This window comes from Tursiops truncatus, chromosome 1 (assembly GCF_011762595.2).
Source record: "Tursiops truncatus isolate mTurTru1 chromosome 1, mTurTru1.mat.Y, whole genome shotgun sequence".
Taxonomy (NCBI): Eukaryota; Metazoa; Chordata; class Mammalia; order Artiodactyla; family Delphinidae; genus Tursiops; species Tursiops truncatus.
In genome coordinates, this window is record NC_047034.1 from 3857479 (window position 1) to 3885073 (window position 27595).

Below are 27595 nucleotides of genomic sequence, written 5' to 3' on the forward strand. Positions count from 1 at the left end.
TATAATGAATACGTGATGTGAATAATGATTCTGGGCTCTGTAGAAGCCTCCAGACCAAGACTTGGTTCTTTGCTTAAAAACTTACAGCTTATAGTTTTGAAATACCTAGAGGCTCCAGGCCTTCAGGAAACCAGGAATTAAGCTACTTTTCACTATTATGCGGACTCAGGGACTAAACCAACGTGGGCAAAAGGAGGAAGGATCATATGATTAGCTGAAATATGCAGGGGATGGATGGATGGTGAGAGGAAGTCTGAGCAGAAATGAAACTTCAAACGAGAGAAACCAAAAAATATAGACTGAACGCTCGCTAAATGTATAAGTTAGCTATTCAAAACTTTCAATGCTACATTTTTTTCAAGCTAAGTACAAGCAAAACTAAGAGGTATTTCACTGGAATCCAACATTCAACAGTGAAACATTTTCAAAGGGCACAGGTTTTGTTTCTAAGAGTTTGTCATTTATTGCAACTTCTTTTTTTGCATTCTGCACTAATAAAAAAGAAATATGAAAGTATTTAGAAAAGAGAATCAAAGAACAAAGACCTAAATCTACACTATACTAATTCTTACACTTCCTTTTTACAAAGTTACTAGGAGTGCTATGCCTTATTTCTCTACCTCATCTGAGAAACCAAATCACTTCTACTTTTTGGAATTTGTATAAAAATATATAACCTAAATATTCAATTTATTATTGAAAATAATAATAAATAAGCATAAAATAACATCATATATAATAAATAATATACATAATAATAAGTAATAGTATCAGTAAATTGTGTTTCTTATATGGTTACACATAGAAATCAACATGAACACAGAAACCAAAAATGATTCGTACCACTCAAATTAAAGAAAACTGTATTATTTGGTTTAATTTTTAGGTATAAAAGGAAATATAAAATAGAACAGAATAAACAGTAAGACCAGAACAAGTGGTCCCAAATAAATAGGATAGGAAGAACTCTAGTTGCCTAAAACGAGTATTTCTGAGGAGGAATTTTCACTAATCAAGGAGATGTAAATTAAGCCAAATCTCACTTTGTTTTGATATTTTTGTTTTCAAATGTTTGATCACCTAGCATTTTGTTTGATCCATATTTTGATCATGTTTTTATACAGAGGGAAATGCCAATTGATAGGCTTGTTTTCTGTTCATCTTTTTCATGAAGAAAAAAGAAATATGGAAGGAAATTGTTCCTGGGAAGAGAGAGGATTGGGGGGTGGGGTGGGAGGGAGATAGTTGACCTTGAGATGAGTTCAGTCCTTCCACCTAGGAGCCCCTGACCTTGGGGCTGCTTCTCAGGTTTTCTGAGCCACAGTTTCCTGACACTAGTCTTGCTTATTTTATAGGTGCCCCAGTCTCTTTACTGATTAAATCGATGTGATATGTGACAACAATACCCATTTCCAGGACAACCGGGAGAATCAAACAGGTGAATGTAAGGAAATATGCATTGGAATTGTGAAGTCTCAGACGCAGTTGTGTTGGTATTTTGCGGGTGAACAGAAAAAGAAATGCTTGTCCATTAATGCCTCAACAACACAAAATATTTAAAGAACAACTCAAATCTGGGTTATTAACAGATAAAATTTTTAAAGTATGATTATCCTCAAAATGTTAAATTTTATAAATGAAAAGTCACATCTGGAATTCGCTTTGATTTTAAAAGGGACTAACACAGTTACAGTAACCCATTAGTATGATAAAAACGAATCCCCTCCCTTTATGATAAAGTTCAAATTCCCCTCCCAGGCTTCTGGCACTACCCACCCCCACTCTGCCCACTTCCCCTGCACTTTACCTTCCCAGTTGTTCTGCAGTTTAGATTGTAAGCTCCTGTCCAGCGTGGTTGTATTTCTACAGAAGATCCTGTTAATATACCATCAAATCTACACAAGTGTAGGCCTGTAGTTACTTTTTTTTTTACCCAGAGCCCAGGCTGATACGAGATCTTTCTCTGCTTTTGGGTAGATTTTTCTATCCCTCCTTCTAAGTGGGACTGTGATCCTTTGAGAGTCAGGGGAAGACAAGATGGAATCATTCTAACTCCCTACTTTGAGTTACACTCAAAGCCCTTTTCTCCTGTGTAAGTGGACACCTCTTCCAATATTCCACTTTACATCTTTTTGTCAAGAAGGATCGTGCAATGTTCTGTTTGGTATTTCTGGTCCCGAGAAAGACTCCTCTATTAATTAAATGAAGAGAAGGAAAACTTCTGTCATAAAATTTAAAATTATGAGTGAGATCTTAAAGGAAATATAATTACAATTTTCTGCCAAGGATATGTTCACTGTAAGTTACAGGTATTTCGAAAGTACCTGACAGTATTATTGTGTTAGTAGCATCTAACAATGGGTGATTCCTCTGTTCTGACTGAACATCTAGGTTATTCAAAACTTGTCATTACTACAAAATAGAGTTGCCGTATGATCCAGCAATCCCACTCCTGGGCACATACCCAGACAAAACTATAATTCAAAAGATACATCCATCCCTATGTTTATAGCAGCACTATTTATAATAGCCAAGACATGGAAGCTACATAAATGTCTATAGACAGAGGAATGGATAAAGAAGATGTGGTACGTGTATACAATGGAATATTACTCAACCATAATAAAGAATGAAGTAATGCCATTTGCAGCAATGTAGATGGACTTGGAGATGATCATACTAAGTGAAGTAAGTCAGAAAGAAAAAGACAAATACCATATGATTTCACCTATACGTGGAATCTAAAATATGACACAAATGAACTTCTCTATGAAGCAGAATCACAGACATAGAGGACAGACCTGTGGTTGCCAAAGAATGGGGGGGATGGGTTTGGAGTTGGGATTAGCAGATGCAAACTATTATATAAGGGATGGATAAAAGGCAAAGTCCTACTGTATAGCACAGGGAACTATATTCAATATCCTGTGATAAACCATTATGGAAAAGAATATGAAAAAGAATATATATATATGTATAACCGAATCACTTTGCTGTACAGCAGAAACTAACACAACATTGTAAATCAACTATACTTCAATAAAATTTTAAAAAGAAGTTATCATTATTGCTATCAGAGTTTACCTACAGAATTCTGATAAGTGTTTGAGAACTTTGTAGACCAAAATTCAATCAGGGCATTCCTGAGTTCTGAGTGCTTGAATTTGTACAATTAGTCCCAGTGTAAATCACTGTTGGGCATCACTTTGTGTTAGTGGCAGGAAGTGGTGTTGAACACCTTTTGTATTTCACATAATACATATTTTCTGTACTAAGTGTCTGAAAGTAAAATGTTCTCCAAGTTGATTTAAAACACACACACATTAATATTATATTATTTAGGCAAACTGATTTGAATGAAAAAAAAAATGAAACACCCAGGAAAGGAGTCTTAGAATCAGGCCAGGAAGGTGTTTATTGTGGACCAGAGATGCCTTTGCTGGTGAGAATCTAGCTAAGTACCTCGTTCAAATGGTGACAAAGTCATACCTGTCCCTTCAAGCTTTTAGTATTTTTCTATGCTAGTATAAAAAAATCATCTTTCTTACCTAATTCCTCTCCTGTAATCTCCCTCCAGAATCACCCTTTCTCTGTAATTCAAGATCTGATTCTCCTGAACTGGCCTCATTTGGTGCAATGCATTCAGGAGATAGTCAATAAGCACTGTTGGTATAAAATTAAAGCAAGTTTCTTACAATGACCTCCACCTAACCATTCACTGAAATCACTGATGATCTCCATTCTCTCAGTTAGTAAAAAAGTACTAACTGATGCCTAAGACAGGCCAAACATGAAGCCAATGAACGAGTTTGTAGTTCGCCTTCAGTCTTCTGCTCTTACAATTGAAATCTGCATTTAGCAAGAGCTGTGTTTGTTCACATATCTGTTTATCCCAGTTGGATTGTAATTATGCAATAAAAATTAAATTTTATAAAATGATTAAATATGAATGCAAAAAGAAAGAAAGTGCCCTTGTGAAAAAGAGCTTTTTTTTTTTTGGAAAGATTTGTACACATGATGTACACCTGGTGCTTTGATACAGGTATGGACGATGAGATATTTTTAAACTGTTAGGAGGAAACTAAAATCTTAAAAGATTTAGCTCTCGGAATGTATTCTACTTGTCTTTAAATTCATTCATCTATTGAAAGAAATGGTACCTGATATTTACAGATGAGGCAACAGAGGTGTAATTTATGAAAGCAATAGTACATGACACTCCACTCTGCTGATTATAAAGCCTTGGCCATATGTCAAAAGATTAACTTTCCATTTCGGATAAAACTCTTAGATACGTGTGAATGATATTTTATGATCCTCTACTGTGATGAACGTTCCGATCTGTCCAATCACTAGTGGATTGAATCAAATCAAATATGATGGATTTCACTGGACTGTCTTAGGACAACCCCCAATGCAAGCACAAAGCAATTAACATAAAATGCATGTTTAGATGATTTTAATTTAAACTCAAAAGCTTCAGTAATATTTCCCTTAATGCTGATTTAGTCACTTTACTAAGATCGAACTCTAGCAAACAGCGTTGCCACAGAACAGCACAAAGCCCCAAAGAATCCTTTTCTTTCCTATCACCTGAGACCTAGGGAGAGAACAGAATAGATGTCTATCATAAACCCAGGAAATCCCCTTTCCTCCCAAAACGTTAATAAATTTGTCCTGAGGATATAATTGAATCACTAGGAACAAATAAAGACCTAAAACTAGAACCACCAGGACAAAGAACAAAGAAAGATCTTGTAACTTGAAAGAAAAATTCAGTAAATAAGTCAATATTCCTAGGAGGGATAGGTTCGCTGATCGCCCTAAGGACCTCTTACTCACTCTTTGTAAGTAGATGCAACACCCATTTCACAGAAAAGAGCTAAAGTTGGCAGAAATAAGTTCTCAACTTCCTTGACTTAACTTGTTTTTCTGGATTCCACCTTGGGCTCTCCTTGGAGTCCAGCTATCCTACTCACTCAGGCCATTTTGGAACCAACAGCTGTGCTTAGAACTCACTGTTGACACAACAATTTGATCTATGTGGTGATTTCTCTAAGGATAAATAGATCCATCACTTCCCAGAGTCACAGAAGCCGCCTGGCTGGAGCCGCCGCCATGACCAGCCAGTCTCAAGGGATCCACCAGCTCCTCCAGGCAGAGAAAAGGGCCAAGGACAAGCTCGAGGAGGCTAAGAAGAGTAAGTCTCCATTCTGTCTGATTTGTGAGTTTTGTCACAAAAAGGGACGAGGGGGGGTGCAGTAGGATGAGCACGGATCTCAGAGGCAGGCAGACTCTGGTTAAATCCTGGTTCCATGGGGCTTCCCTGGTGGCGCAGTGGTTGAGAATCTACCTGCTAATGCAGGGGACACGGGTTCAAGCCCTGGTCTGGGAGGATCCCACATGCCACGGAACAACTAGGCCCGTGAGCCACAACTACTGAGCCTGCGCGTCTGGAGCCTGTGCTCCGCAACAAGAGAGGCCACGATAGTGAGAGGCCCGCGCACCGCGATGAAGAGTGGCCCCCGCTCGCCGCAACTAGAGAAAGCCCGCGCACAGAAACGAAGACCCAACACAGCAAAAATAAATTAATTAATTAATAAAACTCCTACCCCCAACATCTTCTTAAAAAAAAAAAAAAATCCTGGTTCCACCACACTCCCTGGTAGACCTTGGCCAGTTCATAGAAGCTACCCAGTTGTCTGTCCCCCATCACTGTAGTGGGGATGGATTTAGCCAGCTCAGATCTTTTGGACAGGCTACCTGCTACGTGAAATGATAATGGACATTGAAGTCAGGGAGACACAGGCTTAAGCTTTGCCTCTGCAAGTTCCTTCACATTGCCCAGCCGCAGTGTCTCAATATTGTGACATGGTTCAGAGATAGACCACTGGGAATTCCCTGGCTGTCCAGTGGTTAGGACTTGGTGCTTTCACTGCCAGGGCTGGTTGGGGAACTAAGATCCCACAAGCCATGCAGTGTGGCCAAGAAAAAAACAAAAGAGAGAGATAGACAACTTCCAGATTGAATCTGCTTACTAAGGAGTGAATATAAGCAAGTGACTTAAGCTCTGTAAGCATCAGTTTCTGTGTCTGTAAACTTGTGATCATAACAGTTAATGGCTCATTCTCCTCCCTCTCTGGATAGCTTTTAATTTCTAAGTTTTAAAAATATTTCCATTTTATTCTCATTTTCTAATACTCTTGCTATTTAGCCCTGCATCTACTGACTTAACAGGTAAGATGTTCTCAATAAACCTCAAGCCCCTTCCTGTTCTCCTTGATACTTACAACAACCACATGAATTAGGTATTACTATTATTTCCATTTCACATATCTAGAAACTGAGTCCATAATTTGCCATAATATTTTTTTTAAAATAGAAAATATCATCCAAGCACCATGTTCAAAGCTTATCTTATTTACCCCTCACACAAATCTATTTTGCAAAAAGGGGAAAGTGATGCTTAGAGAAATTCTGCCCCTTTCCCAAGGTCCACAGAGGGTAAATGGTAGAGACTGGATTTGGATGGGGTCTGATCACCCAGCCACGATCTTAACAACTGCATGGTACAAAACGTACATGATTTTTATAATGAATAAACTAAGATCGCAGATCTGCAACCCAAATTCATGTTCCCTGGGCCAAGACCTCTGTTCTTCCCACTGTCCCATTTCCTATCACATGATGACTTAATCTATAGGAAGGTATGTCATTTACCTTCTCCCTAATCACATGCCCTGTCTCTGCAATTAGATTCAAAGCCCTGAGAGATGGGGATCATGTCTTAAAATCGTTGCTTATGTAAGTAGTTGGATGCATGGAGTGATAGGAATCGGGTGATACTGGCAGAAGCTAGTTTCAGTGTATCGCATAAAATGCAGGCACAGGACATTACAATGTGAGAGAGGAAGTCGGGCTGAGGCACTGCTCTGTCCCCTGGGGTTTTCTACCGCAGGCAAAATCATTTTCCTTTCTTAAGATAAATTGATTTCCTGAACACTCAGCAAGGTGGGCACCAACAACAAAAAAGAAAAAGACCCCATGTGGAGGAGCTAGAAGAGAACAGGATGGCGAAAGATAATGAAAAAGAAAACTTTACCTAGTTCTCCATTTCTTTTTCTACAAGAAACCATGCCAAGGATGGCAAAATGGTATGAATGCAGCGTAATTGTACAGGAAACAAAGCAGTCCAGTACCTGCCAGCTGAAACAGTGTAGAAAACTCCCTTATTTTTTATTCAGATTTCTTTACCACATTTAAAATATCCAGAACAGAAAACCAACTTATTTTAAGATGTGATCATTATGTTACCTTTATTTTCCATTATAGAAGAAGTGAAACAATGATAAAGCACATACAGGATCGATGTTATCAATAAACAGCAAGGTCCTACTCTACAGCACAGAGAACTATATTCAGTATCCTATAATAAACCATAATGGAAAAGCATATTTAAAAAAAGAATGTGTGTGTGTGTATATATATATATATATCTGAATCACTTTGCTTATACAGCAGAAATTAACACAGCATTGTAAATCAACTATACTTCAATAAAAAAATAAGTAAACAACAAATGAGAAACCAAAAAAAGAAAAAAAAAGAATCACTATTATTATAGGATCCAAATGATTTTTACCAACTACTTCTCCTTTTTCAACATCATTAGAGAAGTACTGTAAATCATACAAGTTTTTTGAAAGTGGGAACCAGTCAGAACAGTCTAAGCTCCGATTTCATAATAAAGATAAAAGCCAAACTTCTTTTCCTTTCCTCAAGTATGTATGCTGTCCTTGGGCAATCTTTCCTCAGAAGTCAGTACTAGAAAATCCATACTGTATTATTCGTATACAAAATGTTCATTTTGTTTGCCGGTCACTGAAAGTACTTGTGTACTTTTCTTTTTCTTCGTCTTTGTTCTTAAATATTCAAGCAAATATCAATCAGTAATAGTAAATACCCAGATCTTAAAAACATTTTGGAAAATATGTTTCCAAATGTTATTTCAACCAATAACCTCTGCACTCAATTTTACAGAGAATGTCTCTCCTCTGCCTCAAACAGCTTTGAGAAGCATTTTCACTGGATAGAAGCTGTTTTCTTGCCCAGCTGTAACTGGGCATCATACTCACTTCTTAAGCACGCTAAGGCAACATAAAATAATACCTTTGCTACCTGCTATTTTGTAGCTTCTCTCATATTTCACTATGTTTTATTTCATTCATTTATTTAACCCAATAAGTACTTATCGGGCACCCACCATTTCCAAGCCACTCTAATACATATGCTGATGAGTAGACCTAGACCTTTCCTTAAAGAATTCCCCAGTGACGTAAATATGTAAATGACATGAGAGGTACAGATAGCCATCATTTTTATAAACCCATATGTTTCACTTTATCTTTTTCCATAAAGAGATTTATTTGAAAATCTGACATAACCAAGGCAGAATAGAGATTCAGAATGAGAACCAACAGATCACAATAGTGAACACCATTGTAGAAGGTCTAGAATCTCCATCTCTTTCTTAAATCCATTTATTGGAAAGTCCCTCAGAAACTTACACATAGAGTCTCTGCTAGAAAGAGACTTGGGAATATTCATTTTAAACGGGAGAAAGAGAGGGAGGGAGAGAGAGAGAAAACACAGCAATTTACATGTTAATCCTTTTAGAAAAATATAAGATTAATAAGGTGGACATGTTTAATATTATGTTGCAAAAATATTGATTTATTCCATTAAGCAGGCTGCCTCAGATCCCGGTGAAGTTGTTACATAATCCAGTAGATGGTATAAATAAATGTTAAAAAAATAAAGGTTTTGCCTAAAGGGGTACAGATTAGGGGTTGGAGGCCCCGTTGTATAAGGATCACAGGTCTCCACTTACCAGCTGCTGAGACAGATGAGTTTGTTTTTTGTTTTGTTTTGAAGGAGCGGGAGTGCGGAGTTGGGGGTGAGTGAACAGACTTAAAAAGTGAGGCAACAAAATAGAAAAAACATTGGCTTTTTCTTAGGTTTCTTTTGCAAGTTATTGAGGATTTCTGAGTTTCAATTTTTTCTTTTCTAAAATATATAAATATCTTTTATATTTTTTAAAATATAAAAATATATAAGAATAAAATATATATAATATTTATATTTTATATTATGTTTATAATATTAAATATAAATATAATATTTTATATAAATATTTAATACGTATATGGCCAAATATTTTTAAGGATCAGAAAATGATGCCTAAGGCAGTAGGGTACAAACTAACTAGTTATTGTTGTTTTTAACTTATACTATATATATTGTATATTACTATAAGTAATAACAATAGAAGAATGAAATAGAAGAATAGAATACACAGTCTAATTTCATTCTTTTTTACAACTGCTGCAGCTTCTGGGTCATTTTTTCTTGTAATGGGGGAGACTGGGTCTGCTTCTAGATGTTTGCCTCTATTCACTGATTATGGATTCCATTGTATTTTTTAGTTAAGATCCTTACCTACATTTCATTTGAAGAACTCAGATATTTGCCTCTATTCACCGATTATGCGTTCCTTTGTATTTATTAGTTAAGACCTTCACCTAAATTTTTATTTGAGACACTGTTTGGTTGAATTCAGATGGAATCACAGTAGGTTGACACTATTTTAAATAATCTTACTTGAAGTTAATACCTTTTGCCTAAAAGTTGTTCATCAATCAAAGCATCAAAGTGGGTGTGTTGGCCGAAGACAAACTAAATACATTTTTGCAACAGAACTGGGACCTACCCTGGAGCCCAGGTTTGGGGAATTGAACTGCATCTTTGATCAGAATTAGAATAGAAATTCAAGGTACCATTATCAACAGGAGGAATAAGGGCTTGTGTTTCTTTGGAATATGATTTTTTACTTTAAGTTATGACCTTTTATGAGAGCAGTATTTATTTCACTTATACCACTGCAATCTTGGAAAGGGACACACCCGCAGGGGTTGCAGCCAGACAGTGTGGGCTGAGCCTCCAACTGGCTGGGTGGCACTGGGCAGGTCGTCTCTTAGGATCCTGATGCCTTGACCTCCTTAGCCTCAAATTGGAGGAACAGTATCTACCTCGTGGAGTTGATGTCATAATCAACTGAGCGAATGCTTATAAAGGACTTAAAACACCCGTTGGTACCCAGAAGGGGCTGCACGAGAATTAGCTATGCGTATTCTTCCGCTACTGAATAACGAGGATTCTGAGTTCAGCTGAGTTCCCCTGACCTCCTCAGCATCTTTGATGAAGTCCCCATTGAATTATACTTTAGTGCAAAATAAATAATTGAAATATTTCTACTTCTTACTTAGATAACACATCAGGGAATACAATAGTGCAGATGTGTCTGGCTCTCTAGGAGGCCTACCAACAATAGTTTTGTAAATCAGCATTTGTAATTGTTTGTTTCCCAGTGTACAGATATTCCAAGTTTATTTAAACAAGCACCTTGATTTCATCAGTTTTCACTATGCAAGTGTGTGTTCTGATTCATGAAGATACGCCTTCTACTGAACGAATAAAATAAAAATTGTTACAGTAAAAATTCATGGCCCTGTTTTGTATGTTTTGTAGGCTTGTAAATGCTTCCTTTTTCTTTATAGCCCACAGACTAATGGGGTATTTGTAGGTATATTGGACTTTCATTTCTTTGAGTGGGTCATGTTCAAATAATAACCACACGACATTTTCATCTCTTAATAACATTTGGTTATATTTTTTTTAACAAGGAAAGAACAAGTAAAAGAAAAAGCAAAGTAATTACAAGGAGGTAGAGTAATGAAAGGAGAGATGAGGATAGGCACCAAAAGAGAGGAGCTTCTTTGTTTCCTTGGCAAATTCACTTTTTCCATTGTGTGTAATAGGTGAACCAAATAAAAGCATTCTTCAAACCAGGTTGGTTATATCATAATATTAACAACCCCCCAGAGCCAAGAAAGCTTTTTCCTTTTTTTTTTTTTCTATGTGGTAGAGCAGAATAAAAATGTTATCAGCAACAGATAGAAATCTCCAAGCATTCCTCAAGTGCACTTTGTGTTTATACCAAATCAAGGTGACCTCTGCTCCGTTTATGCTTTCTTGTTTTCACTTGTATACCTACTGTTTGTACCACACTCAAGTATCTGACTTGGTTTCCAAAGCTCAACTAACATTGTTGCTCTGATTCTCTAAGCCACTCTATTATCCTCCTAGGGCCACTGTAACCAATCACCACACACAGGGTGGCTTACGACATCAGAAATGTATTAACCTCCAGCTCTGGTGGCCAGAAGTCCAGACACAAGGTGCTGGCGGGGCTGCTTCCTCCTGGAGACCCTCAGGGAGAATCTGTCCCGTGCCTCTCTCCTAACCTCTGCTGATCGCCGGCAATCCTTGGCTTTCCTTGGCTTGGAGCTTCATCCTTCTAATCTCTGCCTCTGTAATCACAAGGTCTTCTTCCCTGTGTGTCTACTCTGTGCCCCTATGCTTCTGTCTCCAGATCTGCCTCTCCTTAGAAGGGCACCAGTCATCAGATGTAGGGCCCATCTCAATCCAGCATGACCTCATTTTTTTGTTTGTTTGTTTTGTTTTGTTTTGTTTTTTTTGCAGTACACGGGCTTCTCACTGTTGTGGCCTCTCCTGTTGTGGAGCACAGGCTCCGGACGCGCAGGCTCAGCGGCCATGGCTCACGGGCCCAGCCGCTCCTCAGCATGTGGGATCTTCCTGGACCGGGGCACGAACCCGTGTCCCCTGCATCGGCAGGTGGACTCTCAACCACTGCACCACCAGGGAAGCCCTAGCATGACCTCATTTTAACTTGATTACATCTGCGAAGACCTTCTTTCCAAGTAAGGTCACATTCACAGGTACCAGATGTAAGCATATTTTGAAGGACACAATCCAACATCCTCTAATTGTCAGATTCACTTGGCTGTCCTGAGTCCTTACCTTCTTAGTCTGTTTTTGTTAGTGAAAACGTCTCAAAGAAGTTGCCTGCATTGCCTGTGTCTGCATTTTTTTAAACTCCATTTTCTCCTGAACCCATTCTAATCAGATGTTTGTCCCTCCAACTCCACCAAAGCCCCCCTTGTCAAGACCAGCAAAGTTGCTAAATCCAATTAATTAACTATCTCAGTCCCAACTGAATTCCTCTTTCATCTCTGAAACTCTTCCCTCACTGGACTATGCAGCCCTGCTCTCATGCTTGGCTTTCTCTCATCTTCCCAATCTCTATGGTTGGGGGCCCAGGTGGGACTTGCTCTCTTCTGTATCCACAGATACTTCCTAAGTGATTACATCTAATTCCATGACTTTAAATCCTGGCTCCAGGTTGATGATTCCCAAAATTAATATTTCCAGCCTGAATTGCTTCCCTGATCTCCGAATTTATATAAACATCAGCCTTCTCCCCACACCACTAGATGTTTAATGGCCATCTCAATTAAACTGCTTTCTTGATTCTGCCCCAAAATAAAATGATGGAACCGGCATTGACTCATCTATCTCTGTTTCTCCATCAACTCTGTCTTCAAAGTATATAGAACTTCTTGTCAATTCCACTGCTGCTTTACTATTTCTAATCATCATTAACACTTGTCTGACCTATTGCAATAGATTTCAAATCGATCTTCCTGCTTCTCCCTAGCCCTTACAATCTATTTTCACCACACTAGCCAAAGAAATCCTTTCTTGTATTATTTTTTTTCTTTTTTCTTTTCTGGTCACTATGCGCAGCATGTGAGATCTTAGTTCCCTGACCGGGGATCGAACCTGTGCCCCCTGCATTGGAAGCTTAGAGTCTTAACTATTGGACCACCAGGGAAGTCCCAAGAAATCCTTTTAAACCAGAAGTAGTATAATGCCACATTGCGGCTAAAAACCCTTCATGGAGTTAGCACCTCAGGGATCCCAGTCTTTTATCAACCCCAAGAGGTCTCCGTGACCTGGTCCCACTGCTGCCTCTCTGATATCATTTCCTAACATTCAACCATTCTGCTCTCTTTGACCTGTGACCCAGCCAGGCGGATGCTTTTACTGTTCCTTGAACCGGTCAAATACGCTTCCCCCTCAGGGTCTTTGCCTCTGCTGTTCCCTCTGCCTGGAATGCTCTTCCCTTTCAGGCATTTGCATGGCTAGTTGTTTCATTCCTTGAAGTTTCTGCTCATATACCCCGTCCTCTGAAAGGCTTGCCCTATCTGTGTCAGTACCCACTGCTGTCTCTCTGTCCCTTAGGCGCCTTGATTCCCCTGCACGGTGTTCATCATCCCTGCCGTATCATATCCTTACTACCTGTTTCCTATCTCTGCTTCCCCCTCTTACATTCAGAGCTCCACGAGAGCAGAAATTTTGTCTGTTGTGGTTTTCACTGCTGTATCAACAGACCTAGAAGAGTGGGGGACATAGTAGATAGACAGGAGTATTGGTTGGTTAGATGTCTCTTATTTCCACTCCATGGAATGTGTGTTGGCCACCTCCTCCTTGCACAGTTCTGTCCTCTCTCTTGGTTTCCCCTACTTCTCTGATGACTACTCTCAGATCCTCCTGAGGTTCCTCTTCCTTTCCTCATCCCCCAATGTTGGTGATCCCTAGGTTGAGACCTTAGCCCTCTTTTCTTCTCATTCCACACCCCCCCCACCCCGTCCCCTGGCGTTGATTTCAGTGCAAACCTGCTGCTAGGACTAGTACACGCACAAACTCAGATGACTAACAAGCAAATCTGTCTCCATTTTAGACCTTTCTCCTGAATTCCAAAGATGTCTGTCCAGACGCCCTCTGGATATACCCACGTAGGTGTCCTCAGGGAAGCCTACAGAGGCTTCTTTTTTGGTGACATCCTAGGGACCTTTCCTCCAGCTCATGCTTTACTCACTGCCTTCCTTCTTAGCAAAAGGGTCCCAGGAATTGGAATCTGTTTTCCTAACAATGATTAGAAATTGTTGCATATTCTTACAATCACTTCCTATACAATTTTAAAAATCCTTCCAATGACTCTTTGCAGTAGATTCTTAAATCTGTTTTATAGATGAGAATACTCAGGTTCAGAAACTCTAAATAACTGGCTTAAGGTTACAAAGCTTCTAACATCTTATTGTATCAGTGCCTACTGTATCATTCTGATTTCCTTCGGAAATGATCAATGTCATCTTGTCTTCCCACCAGAACACGTTCCAGAACCAGTTTAGCCATACAACCAACAGAGTGTCTCAAGGACCCATCAGCATCTTGGGACAGTCCCTTGGCCTCCTCTAGCCAAGAAACCAGGCAGGATGCAGCTGTGAGCCTTGCCCTCTGTCCCCACATAGAGTTCAAGTGTAACCTGCCCAATTTCTTAGTCCTTTCCCCACAAATCACCTAAAAATCAATCTAATCATCTTTCTCTCCTACTTTTCCTCCCACAAAACATCCTATGGAATAGATCCCAATAATGGCTTGTTGAATGTAGGACATTTCTGTGTAACAAACCAAATGTCTAAAAATGAGTGACTTCAGAGATGGAGAACAGACTTGTGGTTGCCAAGGGGAAGGAGGGTTGGGGGAAGGATGGATTTGGAGTTTGGGATTAGCAGATGCAAACTATCATATAGAGGATGGATAAACCACAAGGTCCTACTGTATAGCAAGGGGAACTGTATTCAGTATCCTGTGATAAACCATAATGAAAAAGAATATGAAAAAAGGAATGTATCTATATGTATAACTGAATCATTTTGCTCTACAGCCGAAATTAACACAACATTGTAAATCAGCTATACTTCAATAAAATAAATTTAATAAAATAAGGGAATTCCCTGGTAGTCCAATTTTCCCAAAAATATCTCAGAAAAGATGGTCTTGTATTTTTTCTAATCTCAAAAGTAGACAATTCATTCCCATTTCTGTCCTGGCTGAGTCTATTCAGCTTAACGTTTCCTCCTCAAAAGTCTTCCCTGACCTTCCCTAGCAGCCTTTTCTGAGCCCCTTACTCTACATGTGTGGGTCTGTTTGTATTTTTCACTTCCTCTGTTACCAGAAGATGCAACATGACTCTTGGGATGAAGGGGAAGCACAGGCTCTAGAATTTTCATAGTAGAAGTTTCCATAAATGTTGTCATCTTTAACTGTCACAAAACAAATAGAACCAAGATTTCTGTTTCATTGCTTTCACAGTTGATTTTGTGTATCCTTCACAATTTTATGCATTTTCTAATTTTCCTCTTGGACGTTGAAGCAGCATGTACATGTTTCCAAAATACACCATATTGGGACTTCTCTGGCTGTCCAATGGTTAAGACTCTGCACTCCCAATGCAAGGGGTGAGGGTTGGATCCCTGATTGGTTAGGGAACTAAGACCCTGCATGCCTGGCATTGCAGCCAAAAAACAAAAATACACCATATGTACCTCAGCTAGAGGCAAGGACCATATCATATATTTTTCTGGCTCTAGCCCTGTGCATAATAAGTAGTATTAAGTGTAGTAATAAGTGTAATAAGTAATAAGTAGTAATAAGTGTTCAATAAATATTGAATGAATAATGGATGAATAAATGAAAACCATCCTTTCCTGCACCACCCTGAAGCACCTGATTTAGCAGTATTTAAAATCGTGACGTGTGAGATTACCACATTCTCTAAAACAAAAGTTAGAGCATTCAGCCTAATAAGCCTGTGTGATCTTGGAGGAAATTTGGGACAAAAATTTGACTGTTGTATTTAAAATCTGTCATAGGGTCGCCCTTGTGTTTGATAGAGAAAGTATTGAGAAATAAGAAAATGAACCCCTTTTGGTTCACAGCAGCCATGCTTTTAATGCTTAAGAAGAAAGAGGTGTAATTTTTTATGCTGTTTTTTTTTAATTTTTATTTTATATTAGAGGATAGTTGATTAACAGTGATGTGTTAGTTACAGGTGTACAGCAGAGTGATTGAGTTATGCATATACATATATCCATTCTTTTTCAAATTCTTTTCCCATTTAGGTTATTACAGAGTATTGAGCAGAGTGCCCTGTGCTATACAGTAGGTCCTTGTTGGTTATCTATTTAAAATATAGCAGTGTGTACATGCCAGTCTCAAACTCCCAATCTATCCCTCGACACCCCAACACGTTGCCCCTGGTAACCATAAGTTCATTCTCTAAGACTGTGTTTCTGTTTTGTAAATACGTTCATTTGCATCCTTTTTTTTTAGATTCCGCATGTAAGCAATATCAAATAGTATCTGTCTTTCTGAAAGAGGTGTAATTTAAAAATTTGGAAATCTCCCGCAGAGACAGAGAAGCCAGCTAGAGGTTAATACAAGTGGATGTGATGCATGCATTTTGCTTCACCTCCAGCGAGACAGTCAGCGTGAGGCTCTAGTTTCTTGCCCTGGATGAAATCAGGTGGAAGATATGCAAGCTCTCACAGGCGGCAGCTGCCCAGTCCTTCCAGAAAATTGCTGTGCTAGCAGCGACTTCCCTGTGGCTCTCCTCTTTAACTGAATGAGAACCAGCGGGTGACTGGTGCCACGAGGAGGGGCTCAGACACACTCTGAGCTTGTCACTGCACGATGGAGCTAATATGCAGCCTCTTAAGTGGAGTACTGGATTCTTCCCGGCGGCAGGGCACATGGAGATTTTCTTCTTTCTATTATTATTTTTATGTGCTAGAGTCGAGACTTTGAAACCAGTATATTTAACATAATTTGCAATTAAGGTGGAAAGTCAAGATGTTTTATGTGGTTGATTGGATAAAATCATATCCTACAACCCATCATTATGTATCCTAGAACCCATTATAACTAAGAAAATGTTAAAAATCTTAAACATATTTTTGTCCTAATGTGAATGATAAGCCGTGATAAGAAAGCAGGCTGGGAATCCAGCAACAGTTTTCCTTGCCAACATATCTAATTGTTCTGCAGATAGCATGTGTTTGGTTGCCACAAAATGGTTAGAACTATAGAGAATAAAGAAATCTGTATATGCAAAATGGTAAGGAGCATTAATTAAGTAGGAAAAAGGTAAGCATTGCTGTGAATGTTCCATTAAGCCTCAAGCATCAGAAGACCATTAATTTATATGAGACCTTGGATTTTACAGAGAGTGTAGACAGATTCTGTTCTGAATGAGGTCAGCGCAGTCCCATTCAAGGGTAATACATATTCAAAGAGACACATCTCAATTTATAACTCAGCGACTCTCTTTATCCCATCTATATACAGTGACTAGCAAAGCAACTCATACGCAGCAGGGAGAGAAATTTAGACACCATCTACACTCAAATAGAACAAAGGTACAGAAAGACGAAACCATGTAAAAGCCTGTATCTAGATTGACACATAGATAAAAGTTTAAGATTTTTTTAATGCTACTTAAAGAGAACACATTTATTTATTTATTTATTCATTCATTATTTTTATTGAAGTATAGTTGATTTACAATGTTGTGTTAGTTTCAGGTGTACAGCAAAGTGATTCCATTATTTATATATATATATATATATATCTGTGTATATATATATATATCTCTGTATATATATATATATATATATATATATATATATATATATATATTCTTTTTCAGATTATTTTCCCTTACAGGTTATTACAAAATATTCAATATAGTTTCCCATGCTATATAGTCCTTGCTGGTTATCTATTTTATCTAATTTACGTTTATATATAGTACTGTGTATATGTTAATCTCAAACTCCTAATTTATCCCTCTTCCCCCCTTTCCCCTTTGGTAACCATAAGTTTGCTTCCTATGTCTGAAAATACACTTATTTAGTTCAAAGTCTACACCATATAACAAACCCTTGACAACGATTAAAAACAAAAGCTTGAGACCTTATCAGAGAGAAGAAACTATGTTAAATGGGCAAAAGAATAAAGGCATTTAACTAAAATAAAGAGACGATAGATTCTGAGACAAATTAATTTTAATACAGTTGAGAATTTCTTTAAAGTTTTAATGATCACAAAGCATTAGTATCTGAAGGTAGAGGGTGGTGAGTGCCTAGCAGCGATGACTATTACTCTATAACCCCCCAAACTTACTCTGGTTGTCAAAAAACGTCATGCGCTCACCTAATGATCTCCACAGCTTTGTGTTTGTCTGAAACTTTCATCTGCGTTGCTGTCTGCTGGCTTAAGGCTTACACCTTTGCTCTTAATAAAAGAAAAGAGAGCTACTTAACTAAATCTCATAACCATTAAAAACGGTTGGTTTTACAATCACTTTCAAGTCCCCCTCGGAGAAAGCTACTACAAAAAGTATCTACTTTGATGTGCTCTGGGGCTTAATCAGACTTTCTAGAGTCAACAAATGGCTAGGAAAAAACCCAATAAAATGCTTTAAAAAATTGTTAGTTGGTTTGATAGAGTCTGAGCTGCATGTTTGTGCATTTGGAGATCTGCCAGTATTCAATAGAATCCAGTTGGTATGGACTGAAGGATTCCTGGCAGCAAATCAGGACAGAAAGTCTGACCAAATAATGTCTTTCTGACTCAGTGACAGCTAAAATCTGTTCTCTGGCTGGTACTGCTGTGAGTAAATGGGCAGATATTTTATTGAAACATGGAGGTGTGAAAGAATGTTGTCATTTCCATGTTCTAAAGAATGCAATTGAAAAAACCAGGAATTTTTCAATATCTATCATTTTTTAATGCAGGATGTCATTCTAGGAAAAAAAAAAAAGCGTCAAAAAATAATGTAAGAGGGCTTCCCTGGTGGCGCAGTGGTTGAGAGTCTGCCTGCCGATGCAGCGGACATGGGTTCATGCCCCGGTCGGGGAAGATCCCACATGCCGCGGAGCGGCTGGGCCCGTGAGCCATGGCCGCTGAGCCTGCGCGTCCGGAGCCTGTGCTCCGCAACGGGAGAGGCCACAACAGTGAGAGGCCCGCGTACCGCAAAAATAATAATAATAGTAATAATGTAAGACCTCACCCATATTTTTAAAAATCAAGTTGTAAATTCCAGATGGGTTGAAAAGAAATAGTGCTCCTTCTATGCCACTGTTAATTTTCAGGAAAAGCCAAGCGTTTGCGTCAAGCCAAGGAGGAAGCAATGGCAGAAATTGACCAGTACAGAATGCAGAGAGATCAGGAATTTCGACAGAAACACGCTAAGGTAAGTAAGAAAGTCAGCACTGATTTTTTGCAGCATAGACTATAAGGTATGAATATTCATTAATAATGATATTAATCCTCATAAGGTGTCATGCACACTACCAGGAGAGAAAAATACCCTGGATGGAGCGAATATAGTTCAACCGAGGCTGAATATCAAGCAAAATCTTAAACGTTACAGAATTACTGATTTTACATTTTCACTTCCAAGGCGTTTTGATTTGTCATAGAAAGTGTCAGTCTATAGTTATTGTCTAACACATTGTAGATTAAAAATCGTATTCTCAAATATACAAGTGGATGGAATTGGTTAAAGTATTATTCCTACGACAGATTCTTTTTTTTTAATTAATTAATGTATTTATTCATTTATTTTTGGCTGCGTTGGGTCTTCGTTGCTGCACGTGGGCTTTCTCTAGTTGCGGCGAGCGGGAGCTACTCTTCACTGTGGTGCGCAGGCTTCACATTGTGGTGGCTTCTCTTGTTGCGGAGCACGGGCTCTAGGCGCGTGGGCTTCAGTAGTTGTGGTCTGCCAATGCAGGGGGCACCGGTTGGAGTCCTGCTCTGGGAAGATCCCACATGCTGCGGAGCAACTAAGCCCGTGCTCCACAACTACTGAGCCTGCACTCTAGAGCCCCCGAGCCACAATTACAACAGATAATTGACTAACACATTTTAAAAAGAAAGAAACATCAGAGAACATTTTGGTTGCTGTTGTCTGTTAACGTTTACTAATAGAATCAATAAAAAGTGTTGTACAATGTTCTACAATGAACTTGTTAGGCCAAATTTCCTTTGGTGGATTCAAGATTTAGGAATGACCCAAGTACATGTTGTTATCTATTGCTGAAAAGTCTTCTGGTATTTCCTTATGATTTCCTTTTCAACAGGCTGGCTTCATTCAACAAATCTTTTACGAAAATATAAAGAAATGCTTTTTCCTACACTAGCACTTAAAAAAATATCTACAGTTTACAGTAAAAAAGATATATAAGCAGCGAGAGAGAGGCATAGACATATATACACTACCAAACGTAAGGTAGATAGCTAGTGGGAAGCAGCCGCATAGCACAGGGAGATCAGCTCGGTGCTTTGTGATTGCCTGGAGGGGTGGGATAGGGAGGGTGGGAGGGAGGAAGGGAGACGCAAGAGGGAAGAGATATGGGAACATATGTATATGTATAACTGATTCACTTTGTTATAAAGCAGAAACTAACACACCATTGTAAAGCAATTATACTCCAATAAAGATGTGTATATATATATATATGCGCGCATGAATTTTTCAGAGCTGATTGCAATATGGCTTAAATTCCATGTGCCATAACTAAAGTTTATATATTTTCTTTTTGCCTCAGCAAAAATACAAATAAAGCTCTGTGCAGAAGCCTGACATTGCAAGATGAACTACAAGCAGTTTGTAAATCTTTCTGTTTACAGCTTTGATTTTAGTGGCAGTAGGTGCGGAGCCCAGGTGGGATCGGGTAAATTGGATTACACGGTAGGAAAAACTTTTCCAATGGGCTGTTTCTTAAAATAAAAAGCCATTTCTAGAACAAAGTGGACCACTCAGCGAAAATAAATTCTTCTTATCGATATTTGGAAAAAGGAATCATAAAGTCCCAAGTCCACACATGCATATACGCGCTCTATGATTGGCCCTTGGCTATCTCTCTAAACTGTCAGCTCTGAAAATGTCATGCACTTACCTTTTACTCTGAACCGCAGATATTTTTTAAATGTTAGGGTAGGAAACAGCATTGCTTTATATTTTCATGAAAGATTTATGGAATGAAGCCAGCTAATTGAAAAGGAAATCATCAGGAAATACCAGAAGACTTTTCAGCAATAGACAACAATATCTACTTTGGTCATTTGTAACATTTTTTTACTACTTTTGTCCCTACTTGTTCTGTTCTCACCATATGTCTCCCTGTTTTACCCCAGAAGAACTAAACAGGCTGCTGCCACAGGGCCTTTGTCTATGCTCCATCCATTCCAAGGATCTTCTTTTACACACATTCATCTCTCCTTGATCTCTGTTTAGTTGTTAGCTCTTCTTCCTGATCACCTTATCTAAAATTGTGTCTCTCATAAAAAAAGAAAGTAAGTACCCATTGTACTCATAGCATTTATCACTACTGGATATATTATACATTTACATATTTTGCTTATTGTTTATCTTTCCTGCTGGACTATAAGCACCAAAATGCAGGTTCTTTGTTTTGTTCTCTGTTGCTTTCCTTGACATTGGTATGGAGTCTGCTCCACAGTCAGTATCCAATAAGTATCCAGTAAGAGTGAATAACTAAACATCCCTTCCATGTCTTTATCTTTCCTACTGAGTTCTGTCATAACCATGCCATATTAGGACCTGAAAAAATAATCATTCTTCACACCAAGCAGCTCTTTTGATCCTGTGTTGGATATTTCTAATATATACATTTTTAAGTAATTACAAAACTGACCATCATTTTAGAAAGTGGCTGGGTTTAATCTCTTGAAATATTATTTCTCCAGAAGAATCTCCTAAAATGTAAAACTGGTTCAGGATATTTGTTCTCTGCGTCAGAGAATAATTAAAATTCCTCATTACTCTCATAATTAGAGCTCTAAGCCAATCTTACAGCTAGTTGATCAAAAGCTTACATAAAACGTTCAGCATGTTTAAGCCTCTGCTACCTCAAGCATATTGTCAACCATGAGCACAGATCTTCTTTCCTGGCGTGACCTCCATATGTCAGACACAGAGCTATTCCAGTTAAAGCTCATCATCATTAACCCAGGGCATGTGGGAGGTCTGGGAGGAGACCCAAGAAACCAGTTTTCTGCCTGCTGTGGGGATTGCTCCTTGATGCTACTTTTTTGGTTGCTTTTTAGCTCTTGTTCATGTCTGGGTTTTTCCAACCCCCCTGACTTGTCAATAGAAGCAAGTATCCCAATGTGGGCTGTATATCAACGAATATTTTTAGAACAAAGATTTACTGATCCCTTGCTTATTTACTTATTCCTTGTTTCACTTTATCCCTTGCTAGAATTTCATACCACTCCTCAATGAAAAAGACCAAACTAAAAATACAGGCAACAGCTTGGGTGACTCTAAAAATGATGCCATGCTGAGTGAGAGAAGGCCGTCATTTATACTGTTTGATTTCATTTATATTGGATACGAAGTATATACTGTGTGATTCCATTTATATGATATTCTCAAAAAGACAAAACTATAGTGATGGAGTTACTGCAACCATCCTGTAGAACTTTGGAAAAGTCCTACAAAATAACATCTTCTACCGAAGAAGATAAGAAATCTGGACTACTACAGTGGAAAAATGAAATCTACTATTAATGCAAGTAAAAGTTAGATGCACCATTCATGTAAACCAAAGACCTGAGAATGGTTGCCCTGGGCATATTGAAGATTTTTGTCTTTAATCTTTCTTCCTAAATTCATATCATGAAAACATTTTTGTTTCCTTGAAGCAACCACAAATTGAGAACGCAAAACTGTGTGTGGGACCTGAACCTCTGATTGCCCTTAAACTGGAACATGTAAACAACTTAAAAAGAAACTTATTGAATGCTGAAAGATTTCACCAACACCATCGGTCATTAAGCTGTAAAGCTATACACATCAGTCTCAACACTGAAGGTTTGAAAATACACATAGAGAAGTCTTTAAATTGTACCCTTCAACCAAATGTACCATTAGTTGTCACTTAATTATCAACTTCTAATTTATACAGTGTCCCAAATATTCAAGCAGCAGGCTTTGGCCAAGAAGAACAGTAGAACAGGTAATAAGTTCTCTGTAACACCTGGTGATCTGCTCATTCTATTCTGTTCAACAAATATGTATTGAGCATCTACTATGTGCCTGGCAACGTTTCAGGCAGTTATAACTCATCAGTGGACGAGATGACACTTATCCCTCCCCTTGTGGAGCTTACATTCATTCATTTAAACTCCTACATGGCTTAAAGTAGCACTGTCTTCAGATACGAATGCAATTCTTCCCAAGGAAGACCATTTAAAGTGGTGTATGGTGAGTCACGCTATCGTACCATCTAGGAAACAGTGCAGAAACTCAAATTATTGCAGGTCAAATAAACTCAGAAATAATGTCATATAATTATGCAGGATGAGACATAGGAGTATGGGTTGTTGACAAGGGTATTCCAATGTTTCTGAAAGTTTAAGATGGATTATACAAATTTTAAAGTACAAGCAACACAGTGAGAAATCATAATGATCATTACTAACATTTACTGATTATTTGCTCAGTGCTAAGCTTCTGTGCTAAACACCGTCTTCATAATAAATATCTTCAGAAAATTATCATGTTGCCTTAACAAATCACCTTAAGAATATAACTAATACTAGTGGCTGTCATCTGCCGCCCTAGACCTGCACTGCCAAAAATGATGGTAATTCTCATGTAGCTACCAAGCACTTGAAATGTAGCTAGTCCAAATTAAGACATTCTATAAAGGTAAAATACATACCAGACTACAAAGACTTAGTATGACAAACAATAATGCAATAATATTACACTGTATATTAAAAGAGTAGTATGATTATATTGGGTTAAATAAAAATATTATTCAAGTTAATTTTACCAATTTTTTTAAATACAACTCTAGAAAATTTAAAATTACTTACATGGCTCACTTTGGGGCTATTGCGTTTCTGTTGGACAGCACCACTTTGTATTCGTGAATCCGGCTGAATTTTTAAAACGATCGCATCAAATGGGTGATGTTATCCCCATTTAAAAAATAAAGAGCCTAAGGTTGAGAGAGTAGCATTGACATATATACACTACCATGTGTAAAACAAATCGGTAGTGGGAAGCTCTTGTATAGCACAGGGAGCTCAGCTCGGGGCTCTGTGATGACCTAGATGGCTGGGATGGGGGTGGTGGGAGGGAGGTTTAAGAGGGAGAGGATATATGTATACCTATAGCTGATTCATTTTGTGGTACAGCGGAAACTAACACATCATTGTTAAGCAAATACACTCCAATAAAAATAAAGAGCCTAAGGTTGAGATGAACTTTTCCAAAGTCCTTTAGGACAGTTGCAATAACTTAGCCTAATAATAACTATTTTTAACACTACTCCAAAGAAAAGTAGATAATAGTTTCATAACTGTGTGTCTTTTAAATTTTTCACCACTTAAGACATTGAATTTAGAAACAATAATTTTTTTTTTTTGAGTTTGGTAGACTGTCAAACTCAAACAAAAAATCCAATATTGGATTTAGAGGAAAAATTTTATTCTGGTAGAACTAATTTTGGTAAGTAGTTCTCTTCTATTTTTCAGTATCTTCATAGCAAAGGAAATTTCGTCCGCATGTCTGTGCTTCTTGTATACTCACTTATCAAAATGTTATTTTATAAAAGTTATTTGATGTCTTAGAAGCTATATCACCCCAAAATGACTTTCTTTGAACTAGGAGGCCCCAATTGCCTGGACTATAAACAGAAAAGAACTTGAACCTGATCACCTCAATTGCATTTGATTTCAAGTTTGAGACCCAGAAAGATCATGTGGATTCTAGAATTTAGAATAGCCTTCTTTACCTTGAAGTAAAAAAATCAACCATTAGTGAGGTCTCTTGGACTAAATTAAATGCATACTTTCCATAAACGCTCATGGAAGAGAAAAACCAGCTGTGTTGCCTTCACAATGTCCTGTTCAAGAAAGGCTGAGTTTACAAAGGAGATAAAATTAGGAGTTGTCTGCTTGCTTTAGCAAAGGATAACCTTACAAAGGGTTTCTTTGCAGAATCCCTTTAAACTGGTAACTCCCCTGGTAAAATTATATTTCAGTCATATCATTACTCGACAGAGAGGCTAAGAGATAGAGGAGGTACTGGGAAATACTGGGAATCACTGCCCATGAAAGACCAATCAGAAAGATAAGTTGAACAGAAGTCTAAAATTACAATGGAACTAGATGGACGAGTACAGATCTTCCTCAGCTTATGGTGGGGTTACCTCCTGATAAACCCATGGTAGGTTGAAACTATCAAAGTCGAAAATGCATTGAATACACCTAATCTACCCATATCATAGCTTAGCCCAGCCTGCCTTAAATGTGATTGGAACACCGTCATTAGCCTACAGTTAGGCAAAGTCATCTAACACAGCTGATCTTGTAATAAAGTGTTGAATATCTCATGTAATTGATTGAATACAGTACCGAAAGTGAAAAACCAAATGGTTGTTTGGGTACAGAATGGGTGTGAGTATAAGGGTTGTTGACCCTTGAGATCACTGGGCCCACTGGGAACTGTGGCCTCCACTGCTCAGCAACACAAGAGAGTATCGTATAGAATATCACTAGCCCTGGAAAAGATCAAAATTCAAAGTACAGTTTCTACTGAATTTGTATCACTTTCACACCATCAAAAAATTGTAACTCGAGCCATAAAAATTAGGGACCAAATGTCTGTATATCCCAATTTATACCAAAATTTTCAAGATTATATCTAATACCTAAAAAAAGGTACACCTGTGCATGTGAAAGTATTTTATTGAGCATACTGTGGCTGTATCTTTCTAAAAAAAAAAAAAAAAAGGGCTTCCCTGGTGGCGCAGTGGTTGAGAGTCCGCCTGCCGATGCAGGGAACATGGGTTCGTGCCCCGGTCCGGGAAGATCCCACGTGCCGCAGAGCGGATGGGCCCGTGAGCCATGGCCGCTGAACCTGCGCATCCGGAGCCTGTGCTCCGCAGCGGGAGAGGCCACAACAGTGAGAGACCCGCGTACAGAAAAAAAAAAAAAGATTTAATGAGTTCAGATAATGTATTTTAAAAATTGACAAACCAGGTATTTGCTCTTTAAAGACCAGCAAAATGGGTTTAATGATGTCTTTCAACTTTATTTTCCAGACTTTTAATACAGAAAGTAAGCAATAGGTAAGATACAGGAATTCAATGGAAACTATTATAAATATCAATACATGAAAAAATTTCTGAGCATGGTATAATGACTGTGAACTTGCATTCAATTTGTACTGTGTGAAGGTCAATTTAGAAGTAGAAGTCACCTGTTGTGGCCAGCTTCCTTTTTTTTTTCAATAGTTGATTTACAATATAGTTTCAGGTGCACAGCATAGTGATTCAGGTTTGACTTTTTTTGCAGATAATATTCTTTTAGAAAAGTGTATCCATCCCACTCATAATACTGGTGATCTTACCCATTCTCTGAAAAATTCTGGAAAAATAATGCATAATGTAAATGACAAACAAGCCAAAATGAATTTAACTTACAAAACAATTAATTTTTTTAATAGATCTTTATTGGAGTATAATTGCTTCACAATACTGTGTTAGTTTCTGTTGTACACCAAAGTGAATCAGCCATATGCATACATATGTCCCCATATCCCCTCCCTCTTGATCCTCCCTCCCATCCTCCCTATCCCACCCCTCTAGGTGGTCACAAAGCACCGAGCTGATCTCCCTGTGCTATGCTTCTCCTTCCCACCAGCCAACTATTTTACATTCCGTAGTGTATATATGTCGATGCTACTCTTACAAAACAACTAACTTTTAATATGATGTATAATGTCGTGAATTGTCTGTTTTATTTTGGCAGATAATGGGCTCTCAGAGTAACATCTCGGAAGAAATAGAAGCGCAAACGCTAGAGAAGATAAAAGAACTGAATGGAAGCTACAACAAGTCCATGGAAAGTGTGATCAACCAGCTTTTGAGCATCGTCTGTGACGTGAAACCAGAAATCCACGCAAACTACAGAATTGCCAACTAAATGTGCACCCCCTTGTTCAATAAACGGTGTCTGCATGCCCCCTGGTTGCTTATGGGTTCATGTTTATATTAAGAGATTTGAACTGTACATCTTATATTTACTAGACATCTACAGATTATAATGTGACATAATTCATACGTGAATACTGAATTTAAAAGCAAACCAACAAAAAAGTTGTTACAGCTTTCCTGGTAATAGCTATGACCTTGTCTTTTAAGTCGGAGTAAGTCAGGAATGCAGGGCAACATATTTTTTGACACTTGAAGAAAAAAATGGACTTGACCATTTTTTAGTGGGTGTAGGTTTTTTTTTTAACTTCCTCTCCTTTTTATCAGTATAGAAAATGTGTTCTTAGTTGCAGTTGTTAAAAGATCATTTTTAAGGGAGATAGAATCATGACTCTGATCCAGATATAAAATGAATATATGTTAAGGATTTTATTTAATTCAATAATCAATGAGGAAACCAGTAAGATGGTATCACTAGTTCAAAGAAGAATAAGAACTTCATAGATAGAAAGAGAGATGATAGATAGATAGATACATAGGTACTTAAAGAGTATTGGGTTATATAACCATCCTCTCTGCCTAACCTGAACAAAACAAATATTCTTCTCTTTCTAGCAGAAATGTTAAAAAAATTTAAATGACAATTAAATGAGTTGCTAGCATACATGTTTAGGCTAAAAAAACCAAAAACAAACAAACAAAAAAACCCAAAATAACAACAACAAAACCTC

At 38.1% G+C, this 27595-nt stretch overlaps 1 protein-coding gene across 1 annotated transcript; it reads left to right on the forward strand.

Annotated features, from left to right (window-relative positions):
- Positions 1–5115: 5115 nt before the first annotated feature.
- Positions 5116–26884, forward strand: ATP6V1G3 (ATPase H+ transporting V1 subunit G3). Its single transcript, XM_004310909.4, has 3 exons — positions 5116–5200; positions 18981–19081; positions 26683–26884. Exons 1-3 carry the CDS (start codon positions 5119–5121, stop codon positions 26854–26856), a joined length of 357 nt encoding a protein of 118 aa, XP_004310957.1. The 5' UTR covers positions 5116–5118; the 3' UTR covers positions 26857–26884.
- The last annotated feature ends 711 nt before the right edge of the window (positions 26885–27595 follow it).

Coding starts and splice junctions, on each gene's coding strand:
- ATP6V1G3 (XM_004310909.4), top strand. CDS start 5,119: ATGACCAGCCAGTCTCAAGGGATCCACCAGCTCCTCCAGGCAGAGAAA. Junction 5,201..18,980: donor GCTCGAGGAGGCTAAGAAGA/GTAAGTCTCCAT, acceptor GTTAATTTTCAG/GAAAAGCCAAGCGTTTGCGT. Junction 19,082..26,682: donor TTCGACAGAAACACGCTAAG/GTAAGTAAGAAA, acceptor TTATTTTGGCAG/ATAATGGGCTCTCAGAGTAA.